Below are 15,791 nucleotides of genomic sequence, written 5' to 3' on the forward strand. Positions count from 1 at the left end.
ACTTTGGGCCCAATTTGGACATTTTCACTTAGGGGTGTACTCACTTTTGTTGACAGCGGTTTAGACATTAATTGCTGTGTGTTGAGTTATTTTAAGGGGACAGCAAATTTAAACTTCAAGCTGTACACTCACTACTTTACATTGTATCAAAGAGCCCTTTCACACTGCCAGCGCAGGGGCGTCAGTGGTAAAGAGCTGCTAGTGCTGCGCCTTACCATCCTTTTGGAGGCTTCTTTCTTCTGCTAGCGGCCGAATAAAGGGTTAAAAGCGCCCGCTCCCATTGATTTCATTGGGCAGGGACACTTTAGGAGCTCCTAAAGTGCTTCAAAAAAGCTGCTTGCAGGACTTTTCTTTAACGTCCTGCCAGTGCAGCGCCCCATTGTGACACTCGGGCTTTCACACTGGGAACGCAGATGAGGCATTTTTCAGGTGCTTTACAGACACTATTTTTAGCGCTAATGCGCCTGACAACGCTTCCGGTGTGAAAGGGGTCCAAGTGTCATTTCTTCAGTGTTATCACATGAAACAATATAATAAAATATTTACAAAAAATGTGAGAGGTGTACTCACTTTTGGGAGATACTGTATCTATTAATATTTTAGTTAAATAGATCACCTTTATTTAAAAAGGCACTGCCTAAAGATGTTTGCTTGTTCAAATATGTTTAGGAAAAAAAAAAAGGAACAATTTGCATGGGGTGCACCAACTTTTTCATAGGGCTGAATACAAGGCAATGAGTCCTCCGTAACCGTTATAGCTGTTGATCCTGCCAGTAGATCTGTTATTTGTTCTTCAATCAACAAGCTGACATCTATGTTCCTTCTGCAGTGAAATGATGTAGTAATACTGTCACGCTGTGAAGTCCAACTACAACATTTTTGTTTTCTTATAGCCATATAAATATGGCAGCTTTCAGATGGATCGGAATCCATCAAGCGGATCTGCCTGTTCATTGGGGGATCTCCCTGCTGATCCTCGCTGAGCAGGCGGATGACAGCTGTTTTCTAGGGGGACGGCCGGATGGAAATGTAGTGCCTGGCGGTTTCCATTCGACAGTCATCCGATCCCCATCCATTTGTTTTTTTTTTGGACTGGATCAGAGGCCGGCAGCTCTATAGAGAAACGCTCCATGGGTGGTCCGAACGGGTCCGCCTGAAAAAAAACGGACTGGCAGGCCCTGGTGTGAAAGGGGCCTAAAAGCTTAAATAAGTGTTATAGGGTTTGTTGCAACCCCAGTTTACAATTTACCAGCAGCCCTTACCACCACTCTGAAAATGGATTTGCGGTGGACCACTTTTCAGAGGGCAGTTTACAGTAAGCAGGATGGCAGTATGTCACCTATTCACTACCTGTTTACCCTGAAAAGCCAGCACCACCACGCTGCAACCACATACATTGCACATGGTTGCAAGGGAGGCAGTTGTTGGGTGGCGATCGGTATCACCACAAAAACATTGGAACTGTCTCTATGTGTAGCTAGCCAATCAGAGGAGATGCAAAGCAATTTCACATACCTACGTTCAAACATTCGCAGAGAGTACAGCTTACAAGTGCATCCCAGTGCAATGACTAGAAGCAGCCCGCATATAAGACTCCCAATCACCGCTGCAGTTATCACCCGCGTGGGTACAATCACCGGACAATTCTCTTCATCGCTGCCATCCCCGCAATCATCCTGCGAATCACACACCCAGCTCTCAAAAACGCAGCGGTTATTTTTGCAGTGAAAATTCCCTGGCTGGCAAAAGAAGCAGTTCTTTTCATCAGACCCATTGGGGCAGTGGTTCTGGTAATTGCATCGGTCAGAACGAGGGTAGCAGACACCATTCCTGGAGCATGGGAATTCATCTTTTTGGCACATGGTGCAGTTCAGCTCGTCTCTTCCGTTTGGGCAGTGCCAGTAGCCATCACAGCGCTGCTGTTCTGTATAACAGCCCCAGTTCCCACCACAGGGAATTTCCCAGGGCAAGCAGAATCCATCAACTTGGTATGTCGCATTAAATCCTCTAGCTGCACTGACCTTATCAGCACAAAAATGCACCCGTATTTGTCCAGAGGAAGAAACCACTGTAAGAGGAGTGTGGGAATCAAAAGCAGTCAAAACTCGCAAAAGTTTACGGGAATTTTCCTCCAGCCCATCATAGATTTTCACATAGTCCCCATAGCCGGTGCCATCCAGTTTAAAGTCTGTGAAACGCAATATAACTTTGCGGCGGTCTCCAGTATCGATGAGCCACGTGCAGTTGCTGCCAGGAGGATAAAAGTCAGGATAGTTGGGGGAGCTAAATGCCCCATAGAAGTATTTCAGGGACTGCCCGCAGGTGGGCACATCGCAGTCAATCTCGTCCCCCAGGTCCAAGCAGTCGATGTTCCCGTCACATTTCAAGGAGTTGGGCAGGCAGGTGTAGGCTTTGGTGACACGGGACAGACATTGAAACTGGCTGGCGGCACAGGGCTGAAAGGATACCTCAGTGGGGCGACTGAACTTAGGACACAGCTTTTCATCAGAATTGTCACCACAATCATCCATGTGGTTACATTTTAATGATTCCGAAATGCACTTTCCATTGTCGCAGCGGAACCGGTTCCGTTCACATTTTTTCTTTCCTTAAAAATAAATAAAAAATATATAGATTTCAATACTGTACAGTGATACGGGCATGTAGATGTTAAAGGGGTTATAAACCCTCATGGTTTTTCACCTTAAAGTGGAGTTCCACCGACATGTATTCATTTATTTTTATTTTTTTAAACATTTAAGATCAGAACATTCACTTCCAACACTCCCTTATTTTAGAAATTTCGTCCACTGATGTGCACTTTATTATAAAGAAATAAAGTTATATTCTGTTGTCCTGGCCGCTCCCATCTTGCTTGTGGACATGTGAAGCCCACAAGCATACTGTTCCGGGATGTGGTGCAGCTGAGTGATCAGCATGCACTACCCGTTTTCGCGCATGAGCAGTATGACAGGATCGCAGCGCTGTCAAGTTCTCACATTGCCATGGCAATGGGTGTTGTCAGAAGAGCCCGCTCCCGTTGTAATGGCAACAAAGCCCTCGCGCTGCCCACTGACTCCTGGGAAATGATGACACACATCTCCCAGGAGCAGTAGCGAGCAGAGGTGCTGAGGAATGTGACGTCAGGAGCCACAGTGAGGAAGGGGAAGATTTGAACGTACCACATAGCAACAGGGTTTAAAAGGCAAGTAAAAAAATAAATAAACTCTCCAAATGTCATTTGTTAGATTGTTTGCTGCAGAGTAATGTAAACAGTCTTATGGGTGGAACTCCACTTTAATGCATTCTATGCATTAAGGTTTAAAACCTTCTGTAGTGCTGCAGCCCCCCCCCCCCCCCCCTTTCCTTACCTGAACGCTGTCACCCTCCAGCCCGGGAATGAGCACACCAGCCCTAACTGGTGTCTCATGTCCTGATTGGATAGATTGATAGCAGCACAGCCATTGGCTCCCGCTGCTGTTAATCAAATCCAATGATGCTGGGGGCAGGGCCGAGTCTTGCATTCTGTGAATGGACACAGATGCAGGACTCGGGAGCACGCCCGCACATGTGTCCACCTTAGGAGAGTCTTCTCCAAACGTGGGCACGAGATGCATAGTGGAGGAAAGTATGACATGTTTGTTATTCAAAAAAAAAAAAAAAAAACACGAGGGTTTACAACCCCTTTAAAGTGGAACTAAAAGTGATATAAAGAAAGAAAGAAAAAAAAAAAAAACACCTTTTTAATAACAAACATGTCATACTTACCTGCTCTGTTTGATATGAGGGCATTGGTGCGTGCTCGCTCCTGAACCCTGCTCTTTGCGTGCATAACAGAGCCTCCCCCCCACTCTCTCTCCTCATTAGCTCACTGGCTGTAATTGACAGTGGGAGCCATTGGCTCCTGTTGATGCGTCAGCCAATGCAGAAAGAGGGATCCAGGACAGCTGAGGCCCTCCTGCACATAGATGGATTGAGTGGGGGCTCAGGTAAATATTGGGGTGGGGCTGTCAAAGAAGGTTTTTTATCTCAACGCATAGAATACATGAAGGTAAAAAAACCTTCAGCCTATACAACCACTGGAAATACTCACCCCCACTCCAGCGATGTGATGTCTGTGAGCTCTCACTATGTTCTTCCAGGAACGGGACCATCGGCTGTTTGGCCGGAAGGAAAATGATGATACAACTCCCATGCGCACACATGGGGGTTTGTTCATTCCAGCACCCAGGTGTGCAGATAATGTACACTAAACTGTGCATGTGCAGCTCAACCTACATTTTGAAGTGAATCTCGAACACGTTAAGGTTTTTATTGCAGAAAAGTCACAGCATGCAGTTTTTAGGCCTCATTCACACAGGTGTACTAAATTGTACACCCGTGCGAAGGGCCGCGCTTCCACAGGATGTATAGGAATTCCGTGCATCCACGTGCAAGTAGTCCCTTTCACATCAATTGGGACACCGTCACATCTGCTGTACCAAGCTGACATCCATGCGGGTGTGGGTCCCCAAAAGCAGACAGATGTCAAACTGGGAACAGCTTCTCTGTCTGTGCAGCCGCTGCATCCCAACTGACACAAATAGGAATGCCTGAATGCGGATTCACGGAACACCTGTGCATCATACGTGGACAAACACAGTCCTTCACATGGATGTACACCAAGGTATATGAATGTGATCAAGACCGTCATTTTGTCACTTGTTCCACTTTAAGAAATGCAAGAAGTCCAACAGACAAATTTTATTTTACAGGTTTTATCCAACAACAGACGACTGCTCAGAAAGCGTCTATTGTCATACCTACAATTCTCAACTGTCACAATGTTACCTCTACCTGCAATATAGGATAGCCGGAATCCTTTTCTGGAAATGCGATCATCAGCGTGGAATTTGATCCAAACGTGGTCTTGTACAGATGTGTATGGTGCTGGAATTGTAGAGCCACATGCTCTTGGTCCATCAGAATTTGGGGACGATCCTATAGACAACCAGTCAAAGTTGCAAGTAGCTGATCCCTGAAGATCAAATTCCTGAAAACTGGAATGCGAAGGACAAAATGTAAAATAGGTAAAAAGTTCTGTCCTAAATATACACATCAAAGACAACTGTAAAACCGACTTCCTTTATGCCAAGCTAAGAATGCCATTTGTATATCTGTCTTTAAAAGGGTTACACTATATAAATGGATTATTAACTCAAAAAAAGTCATCAGCTCTTCCTGAGAAATGGCATAAGAACATTCTGTGCCAGGCAGTGTTCTCTATGGGGCAGCAGAGATCTGTTTCTCACTGTGCTGTAAATCAGAGCCATCTAGGGAAGCAAGAGTTCTGCGGAAGCTACAATTCTCTCTCCCAGATTGTCATGTAGCCTCCCGGAGTACAAGGCTAAGAAGCTAACAGGTCACCTGTGGGCAGCTGCACTGGATAACATAGGAGGCTACTGAAGCCACCAAATCTGTATTTAGCTACAAATGCTGCAGAAAGTCATTTATTCAGAACCTGAGCTACAACTTACTGAATCTGCTGTAGCATGGAGTTTTTATTGGTTTCCATTAAAGCGGAGCTCCAGTCTCCCCCCCAAACAAATTAAAAGTCAGCACCTACAAATCCTGTAGCTGCTGACATTTAATACAAGGACACTCGGAGGGCTCTGAGGAGGGGGGGGGGGGGGTCTCACCTGCTAGAGCCGTTTACTTGATAAACATGATTTTATTCCAATGTTGTGTGTTTAACATTGTTGCACGTTTTTGATAAGTGGTTTTGGTGGTAATGCACTAGGCGTCTTTGCCCTCTTGTGTGTATTTTTATATAGTATTCTGAAGATCACCCAATCTGAGGAGGGCTGCATCGTTGAAATCATTGCCACCATAGTCTTCTTTGGGGATTTAATGGGATTGAGCGCAGATGGTTTTCGATTTAGAAGAAGGACGCCTACCTGTCCAGGGATCCAGCGTTGGCCTCACTTGATCCAATTTTTAAATGGGCTTTGGGTCCAGGCTTTGGCATCATAACTAAGGGAGACCGACACTGACACCTTGTGGCCTCACACTGCCTATTCACGAGCCGAGCTTTACTATGTGCATGGCCCTGTAGTCTTCTGGGACCTTTGAAGGCTGTCCCAGAAGGCTGAGGGGGAAGTAGGGGTGAACATCTGCTCGGATCGCCATGGCAATCAGAGCAGAAATAGGAGCGGGTACCTATAAAAAAAAAAAACAAACAAAAAAAAAAAAAAAAACAAAGTGCCAATTGTGGCAGGGGGGGGGGGGGGGGGGAAGCAAACAGAAAAACTTCCCCTTTGGGTTATTTTGGCAACAGAACTGTGAGATTCTGCAGGAGCAACAAAAATAAATAAATAAAATAAATCGCCCTAAGACACACAATGAGGTTGATTTACTAAAACTGGAGATTGCAAAATCTGGCACATCTGTGCATTGTGGTCAATTAGCTTCTGACTTCAGTTTGTTCAATTTAACCACTTGCCGCCCGCCCTATTACAAATTGACGGTGGCAAAGTGGTTTCATTATCCTAACCGGACGTCATATGACGCGATTAGGATAATGAGCCGCTGCGCACCCCCGGGGGCGCGCATCGCGGCGATCGTTGTTGCGGGGTGTCAGTCTGACACCCGGCAACTATGATCTCGGTAAAGAGTCTCCGACGGAGACTCTTTACCATGTGATCAGCCGTGTCCAATCACGGCTGATCACAGTGTAAATGGGAAGAGCCGGTGATCGGCTTTCCCTCACTCGCGTCTGTCAGACGCGAGTAGAGGAGAGCCGATCGGCTGCTCCTCTGACAGGGGGGGGGGGGGTCTGTGCTGATCGATTATCAGCGCAGCCCCCCCGAGGATGCCCACACTGGACCACCAGGGACACCACTAGACCACCAGGGAAAAGGTAATAAAAATCCATAATCCTCCCTAGACCACCAGGGTGCCAGTCAGCACAATGGGTGCCAATCAGTGCCCATAATGGATGCCAATCAGTGGCCACAATGGGCATCACTGATTGGCATGCATTATTGTTTGGCACTGATTGGCATCCATTACTATAACACCGATGCCGCCTATGAGTGCCCACCTGTGCCGCCTATGAGTGCCCACCTGTGCCGCCTATGAGTGCCCACCTGTGCCGCCTATGAGTGCCCACCTGTGCCGCCTATGAGTGCCCACCTGTGCCGCCTATCCATGCCCATCCGTGCCGCCCATCCGTGCCAGCTATCAGTGCCAATTTGTGCCACCCATCAGTGTCCGTCCGTGTCGCCCATCCGTGTCGCCTATCAGTGCCACTTCATTGGTGCCACATTGGTGCCCATCAGTGCCACCTTATCAGTGCCCATCAGTGAAGGAGAAAACTTACTTATTTACAAAGTTTTGAAACTGAAACAAAAAAAAACATTTTTTTTTTCAAAATTTTCGGTATTTTTTTTTATTTGTAGCGCAAAAAATAAAAACCGTAGAGGTGATCAAATACCACCAAAAGAAAGCTCTATTTGTGGGAAAAAAATGATAAAAATTTCATTTGGGTACAGTGTAGCATGACCGCGCAATTGTCATTCAAAGTGCGACAGCGCTGAAAGCTCAAAATTGGTCTGGGCAGGAAGGTGTTTAAGTGCCCTGTATTGAAGTGGTTAAAAACAAAAAAACACTGGTGGTCAGCGAGAACAATGTAAAGGTGACATTCTGACTACCATTGTAAAGACAACAGACAGGTAATGGCTTTGCCAAGTGGTGTTGTACCCAAAATTATGTAAACATCAGAAAGTCAACCAGACACAGCTCAAGAAACCCCTAGTAACCTCCAGAGAAACCTTAGGCTTCCAGGGAACCCTGCTCGGCTTATCCTTAGAGAATATAGGTCACCCACCAGCATCCATAGCTCTAGGCATTGTTGATGGGGAGAGAGCTCACACCCACCGGCTGCACATTTAAACAAGGCACTTACATTGTCATTTATACTGAAATGTATGTAGTGCAATGAGGAGCAACTGGAAGGCAACATTTTGAGGATGGTTTATTTGTTTAGCTTTCTTTAAAGCAAGCCTCAGACCATTGCTGGGAGCCGCCATTTTCATTTTGATATTAGCAGCTCCAGGCAGGTTCAGAACCGAGTCTCAAATGATGCCATGTAGTATAACCCTGCCATTTATTTTTATTTGAGGCTCACTGAACAGCTTCTCATTTATCCGATGACAAAGCAGAGAGGCGAATAGCAGGAGCTCAGTGAATAATGGCAGCAGTGACACTTCCAATACCGCAAAGACTCTCTGTTCCAACTGGCACTTCTGTTTAACTACTTTCTGTGCACAGATGCTACTCTGCCGCTGAGAAAGCCCTGAGTGGCAACACATAGGACAACACATAAAAAATGCAACACTTTTCACTATGTAACACAGGGCAAAGCATTGGTGGAATGAGTCCTGTTGAAAACAAATGTATTCTTCTAAACCCAATGCACTTACCCTGCTTTACAAAACACAGCAGAATGACCCATTTACTGTGCAGGTTAGTACATTACAGTACGGGCTCTTTTACACGGGCTGCACAATCAGGTCCGCCTGTCGGTTTTTCAGGGGGATCTGGTCGGACCCTCCACTCACCTTTATGGAGCGGCAGATGTCGGGGTGACGTCCGCCGATATTCTATCTGAGCCTTTCCGCACAATCCAGACGGATGGTGGTCCTATTTTCCATCCGTCTGGCGGATCAGATTGCATACGATTGGATGAAAACGGACAGGTGATCCCTCTTCACCTGATCTCCCCATAGAGGATAGTGGGACTGGGTCCCTCTCCGCTCTGCACAGTGAGACAGACCGGTCATCTGCCTGCTGAGCGAGGATCAGCGGATCGATCGCCTGCTGAGCAAAGAAGAGTCCGTCCAATGGAGGCGCCCGTGTGAAAAGGGTCTTAAGCTTAGTCCCTTAATGTAAAGTCAAAATGCATTTAAAAATGCATTTGATTTAAAGAAAACCATTCCTGAGAAATCTTGGAAGCTGCAATTTCAGACTTCTCAGTCTGCATATGACAGTAGTCATGTTGATTGGCTTCAATATTTTGAATCACCAACTAGGAGAGAACAAGTAGCAGGCAGATAAGGACTTCCTAATTTCTAGATCTGTACAGACGTTCCCCGAGTTAAGAACATCCAAATTGCGAACGAATCCTACTTACGAACGGCGGTGGTGTGACGTCACTGTCGGCCGCTTGTGTTCCACACTGGTTCTAGATACAACTGAGCAGCCATCTTGTAGCACCGGATACATCCCACACTACAATACTACATGGCTACAAGAGCCCCAAATATAATGACTACTCGCACAGAAGAGCCCGGAACATCCCAAATCACTGCACAGGCCGGAGTTGTACTTAAAAATTGACCTGTTCCGACTTACAAACAAATTAGACGAACAAACCTACAATCCCTATCTTTTTTGTAACTCGGGGACTGTCTGTATACATCTTGCGGGTCAATGACGCAAAATAATGAAGCCATTGGATCAGCCAAAATACTAGCTTTTCCAGTAGGTGGTCAGCAACAGCAGCCAACATATTTCTCTTAAGCCAGCCATAAATGGGTCAAGTCCTGCTGAACCAGCCAAGATTTGACCCATGTATGGCCAGGCTAAATGTACGATCGACCAGCCTGCTGGATTTTTACAAGTGATTGTTGCTAGCAGTTGTTATAGCCCCTAGCATTAATCACTATGTTTTCCTGGCGGGGATGGCTTCTCTGCTCAGAGAACATAATGGCTACATGGGAGGGATTCCTCCATAAACACTGACTGTGTTTGCAGGAAAGAAAATGGCTCCATCTATGGCTGGCTTTAGGAAAATTCTAACTTTACTTTTGACTTTAAAAGAGTAGTACGAGGCTCGAAGACCGAGAAATTAACGCTTACATGACTGCTGCTCAGTCAGCTCTGTCTGCTCATAGCAGCGACAGTCAGTCATTGCTTTACTCCTCCAGCCCCTATTGGGACGCCAGGTTGGAGGGGGACTGGTGCAGCTGACTCTGGCTGTCAGCAGCATGCTGTGGTGGAACCAAACTGTCAATCAGGCAGCTGGGTGGACAATATTGTCAGGATCCTTGCGGAAGCCTGACACAGCTCTACTTTGCCAGCTGATTATCAGCTGACTCTGGGTCACAGGAGAACAAAAGGTAAATGTACGCCAGTGATCCACAAAAGAAGCTTGGGACGTGCTTTTCTAAAGTCTAGGGGTACAGGAAAAGGGTGACATATTTACCTTACTTGGAAGAAATTTTTAGATTTGGAGTGGAGGCGTTTTAAAGTTAAGAATGCATAACTGAATATATGTTTTTTTTTAAACCAGGGTTTAGTGTCACTTTGACTGAACAAGTTGATGATAGAAGCTGATTAGTTACCATGTACTGCTGCTCCAGCTTTAGTACATTCCACCCCTCCCCCCCCCCCTTCAAGTTTTGTACCAGGCAATGTGCCCTGGTAATCACAAGGTCATCATCTTCACAGCGCTCTTGAATGAATTAGTGTTCTGGTTAGTATTATAACAATTCCTGGAATTCAGTGAAAAATATTTGGGTTTGAAAGACCAGTGCACAAATACAGTGACATAAAATATTGCAACGACCGCCATTTTATTCTCTAAGGACTCTGCTAAGTAATTTTCTAGCAGAAAATACTCATTTTTAACTTGTAAGCAACAAGTGCCATAAAAAAGCCTAGTCTTTAAGTGGTTAAACTGAACTCATTTACAGACTGAAGTTCATCCCTTTGATCTAAAAGAACTAAATGTTACAGTTTCCTTTTATCTCTCAGCGCTGAGCAATGTTGATAAACATTTGCAGATGGTTGTTTTTTGTTTTGTTTTTTTGACAGCTGTGAGCGAGCAGAGAACAGCTTTGCACTTGTTACATAAATGAATTGTGGAAAATACTGGATTAAGATGGTGAGAGGGGGTTGAATCGAGATCGTGATTTTTTTTTAAATGATTAATCGTGCAGCTCTAATAAAAGGGTTCAATGACTACAAGTGTCTGCAGCCAGACCTGTCTTAGCCCTTGTACACATGGTTGGAGAATCCGTCAGAATGTGTCCTATCGCACCGTGTCTTCGGATAATCCGACTGTGTGTGGTATGCATCGGACTGATTCCGTCGGAATATCCGTCGGACCCAATTTTCCAACATGTTGGAAATATTTCCCGACCAACTGGGCCGATCGGGCATACTCCGATCATGTGTAGAGAATTTTGATTGGACCAAGTGCCACACATGCTCAGATCAAATTCCTACATCAAAGCTATTGGCTACTAGCCTGAATATAGTCCCATCGTAGGGAAATTACGTCATCACGTTCTGAATGATCAGATTTTTCGCCAACTTTGTCCGACCGTGTGTATGCAACAGTTTCGGACAAAATCCGACGGATTTGGTTGTGGAAATCTCCGACCGTGTGTACAGGGGCTTAGAGGCTTAGAGGTCACCTGGTCCCTGTGTGTCCTTTACACACTCCCAAGAGAAGATACAAGACCCTGAACATAAAAGCTTAGCATTAGTTAAAGGCAATATAACCTTACAACTTGAATAAAAACATCTGTAGGTTTGGGTGCCTCTTTACATACATTTGCTGATAATAAAAGTAACAGTTTGGTGTAGGTTAGGTGCTCAGTGCAGAAAATGGGCAAAGAAGGAGGATTCCTTCATCCACCTCCCTTGTATGAAATTGGGAAATCTATTTGGCTTTTTTTCGCTCACCCCTCTGGCTGATCAAGAGAAAAAAAAAAAAAAAAAAAATAATCACCTATGGCCAGCCTTAGTCTCTAGGGTCAGGAGAGGAAATACATACCTAATGGTGATTATTTCGCCAGGGTTGGCATGGATGCACCAACTGCAATTGACTCTTGAAGGATATTCTAGTGGCCAGCCAGGACTAGTGATGACTCCACTTGGCTGTCTGATCTGTTCAGGAATCCCTGCACAAGCTGCAACAATAAAACAAAAATTAAATACATTTCATTTTTAAAATGATAGAAAAAAATAATTGCATATACCCACATTCCTTTATTGGTCTGCAGAAGAAAAAGTCCATAAAAAGTAAGCCTCATGCACATGCACTGCTCCTAAACGGACATTTTTAGGGGCTTTTTTTGCCTACGCCCCTGAACGCACCTCAATAAAAGCCTATGGGGGAGATTTACTAAAGCTGGAGCGTGCCAAATCTCGTACAGTTCCACATAGGAACCAAACAAGAAAGGAGAGCCCGCCCAGCCTCCCTAGTGTAACAGCTTTAATATATAATCCAATAAAAATGCTTCAACTATTGCACTCACATTTGACAGATAAATTGAGCACATAAAGATGCTCTCTGGCTGCAGAAATGCAGGGAAATTGTTTAACATGGGTTCCTATGGAACATGTTCACATCAATGCATTTTTGTAACTGTGTTTTTGAAAAGGGTCGGGGACTTTTTCCCCCCCCCGCAAAATGCAGCATTTTGGTTGTAATAGAATTCAATGGACCAGCATCCAAAACACAAGTACTGCGGTAAAATTTTGTCACGATTTGCGTTTTTTTCATTTTTTACACAGTATATAGCTGGTTGCTAAGGAGGGGGCCAGCCGGCCGCCGTGTCCTTAACAACCAATGAGTCATCAGCTGGCTTCCCACTCAATGGGAAAAAAAACACACACACACACACACACACACCCCCCCCCCCCAAACACAGTAAAAACAGCGAACAGCGTGGGCTCCCCCAAAATCCTTACCAGACCCTTATCCAAGCATGCAGGCTGGCAGGTCAGGAAAGGGAGGGGACGAGCGGACGCCCCCCCCCCCCCCCTCCTGAGCCATACCAGGCCAAATGCCCTCAGCGGGTGGGGGGGGGCTCCGCCCCCCCCCCTCAAAGCACCTTACCCACATGTTGATGGGGACAAGGGCCTCTTCCCGACAACCTTTGCCCGGTGGTTGTCTGGGTCTGCGGGCAGGGGCTTATCGGCAATCGAATTAAGTCATCCGGGGGCCACGCCCCCTTGTGATGTCACCACCCGAGACATGGTGGGCCTGTGATGTCACAAGGGGGCATGGCATCGGATGACGTAATCCAACTGCCATGCCCCCATCGTTAAAGAATTGCAGGACATCGGCACCAAGAGAGCAGGACGCAGCATTGGAGGACGGTCGCCGGCGGGAGCAGCGGCAGAGGAAGAACAACACTGGACAAAGAAGAAGCAGGGGGAGAAGACGACTGAAGGATGAAGATGTGGGAGAAGATGGAGGAAAACCTGAGGAAGAAGCGGAGAAGATTTTTTTTTTTTTTTTAAATGAATGGATACCCCATAGTCATTCACATGGGGGGGGGGGAGATCTAGGGGCCCCCCTTATAAAAGGGGGCGTCCAGATTCCGATAAGCCCCCCCCCACCCACAGACCCCAACAACCTGGTATGGACCCGGGGGGATGGACGAGGACTATTCCCTCCCAAAAAAAAAAAAAAAAAAAAAACACACAACATTTTATTCCTTTAAATACACTTTAACGTCATCCATGTTGCCATCGTTTTTTGTCATGAATTAAAAATGAAATGATTCTCTCAGCTTGCATGCCTAAAAAAAAAAAAAAAAAACTGCAGCACTTGGGTTCTTTGTTCAAACACCAACCATGGCACTACCTGCATGGAGTTTGTACATTCTCATCCAGTTCCCTCTGGGTACTTCACTTTCCTCTTAAAGATATGCTGGTGCATAGCTCCAGTCTAAATTGGCCCTGGTATGTATATGTACGCATGGGAGGTCGAGGCCTTGCATTATAAGCAACCTGAGGTCAGGGATTGTTAAAGCATTTACACATGCTCACACAAGATGTCCTTTAAGAACAAATGCTTTTCTATACAAGTTGTATAGTACTTTTTTTTAAAGTGCAAAGGTGTGCAGGAGTCCATGGCAACCAATCACAAATCTACTGTCAGTCTCTCCTAGTATGCACTCCTAGCCATTAGGGAAATAATGCTAAATTCCCCTGTTCATTGTGAGAAAATAAATAAATAAAAAGGGTAAAAAATTTAAGAAAATTATAATATTATATATATATATATATATATATATATATATATATATATATATATATATATATATATATATATATATATATATATATATATATATATATATATATATATATATATATATATATATATATATACATATACACACACACACACACACACACACACACACACACACATATATACACACACACACACACACACACACAATATATAATTTTTTTTTTTGCTGATAAATGTTGTTCCTAGATGCAATTATATATAATATAATATCTCTCCCTGTCTCTCCATCTAGGAACAACAACTTTTATCACCAACAGATGGTGCCACCACACCTCCTGCATGCCAACTCCCCAGAAAAATACAAACAAATTATCAGACCCATTTATAATCTCAAGCAATAACAGACATGCAAGCTGGTTATCTTCTACGCCTCCCAATCCTAAATTCAGTGTGGATTCCCTCCCTCAGTGGCAATATTCAGCCCAGCACTCTTAATCATAAAAGATGCGTGGCTATTCTTAACCACTTGGCCACTGCTGGCCGTCACATGACGTCCTGGTCTTTGAGTGGTGATATCGGAATGATTCCCTGCAATGTGAAAGCCCTCATAGCAGCTTTTCTGCCGCTTGACTGCTTTTACAAGCGGCGGGGACTCCAAACTGGTAATCTGTAAAAAAACAAAAACAAAAAACACACACACGTTTTAAAGCATTGCCCATGGAGATTTTTTAAGTATCGTAGCTTGTTGCCCTTTCACAAATGTATGCAATTTTTAAAGTGCGACAAGTTCAGTATCTGTTTACTTGGCGTAACACCTTTCACATACAAAAAAATTGGGCCAATTTTTTTTTTTTTATTCACTAGAGTGAATCTCTCTCTCCTCCCCCCCCATAAAAACATATTTGAAAAACTGCTGCGCCAATACAGCGTGACATATATACACACACTAATTTATATATATATATATATATATATATATATATATATATATATATATATATATATATATATATATATATATATATATATACACACACACACACACATACATATATACATACACACACACACACACATATACACACACACACATATACACACACACACATATACACACACACACATATACACACACACACACACTTTTTTTTTATAATTGGGCATTCTAAGTAATTCTCTAGCAAAAAACATTTCTTGCATGTAGGAGAGGAATGTCAGCATTGGCCATGTTGACAATTGGTTAAAGCAGACCTCTGAAATCTGTTAAACCCCATGAGCTGCGTTTGGCCATCTTGATAAATGGACTGAAACGCGTCAGTAATTAGAGACCCTATCCTGCACACTACACAAATACAAAATGTATGCACCGTTAAGTTTATATAATGTAACCCCTTCTCCACTACAGTCTATATACAGATCATTCATTTACAACATAGATCTGTTAAGGGTGCTGCTCACAAGAAAAGTATTTAGTCTGCTACTGCTCATCTTTCACAGAATGCCATTTGCCTGGCTCTCCGAATCCCTCTGTATCACAAAGGGGTTGATTTACTAAAACTGGAGAGTGGAAAATATGATGCAGCTCTGCATAGAAACCAATCGGCTTCCAGTTGTATTGCCAAAGCATAATTGAATAAGCTGAAGTTGGAAGCCGATTGGCTACCATGCACAGCTGCACCAGATTCTGAGTTCTCTAGTTCTAGTAAATCAACCACATAGTATCAAATCCAGTGGCCAAACCTTACAGCCA

At 44.4% G+C, this 15,791-nt stretch overlaps 1 protein-coding gene across 1 annotated transcript in view; it reads right to left on the reverse strand.

The window, feature by feature from the left end:
* The window catches only part of LRP12 (LDL receptor related protein 12), a 69,796-nt gene that overhangs the window by 13,268 nt on the left and 40,737 nt on the right, over window positions 1-15,791 (reverse strand). Inside the window, exons 3-5 of the mRNA XM_077493161.1 lie at window positions 11,825-11,960; window positions 4,837-5,039; window positions 1,516-2,608 (exon numbers count right to left, since the gene is read on the reverse strand). Of these exons, the coding sequence (XP_077349287.1) occupies window positions 1,516-2,608; window positions 4,837-5,039; window positions 11,825-11,960 (1,432 nt within the window). The remainder of the gene's footprint in view (window positions 1-1,515; window positions 2,609-4,836; window positions 5,040-11,824; window positions 11,961-15,791) is intronic.

The sequence above is a fragment of the Lithobates pipiens genome, unplaced genomic scaffold (genome assembly GCF_037356315.1).
Source record: "Lithobates pipiens isolate NorthernLeopardFrog02 unplaced genomic scaffold, aLitPip1_a1.2 Scaffold_19, whole genome shotgun sequence".
Lineage (NCBI taxonomy): Eukaryota > Metazoa > Chordata > Amphibia > Anura > Ranidae > Lithobates > Lithobates pipiens.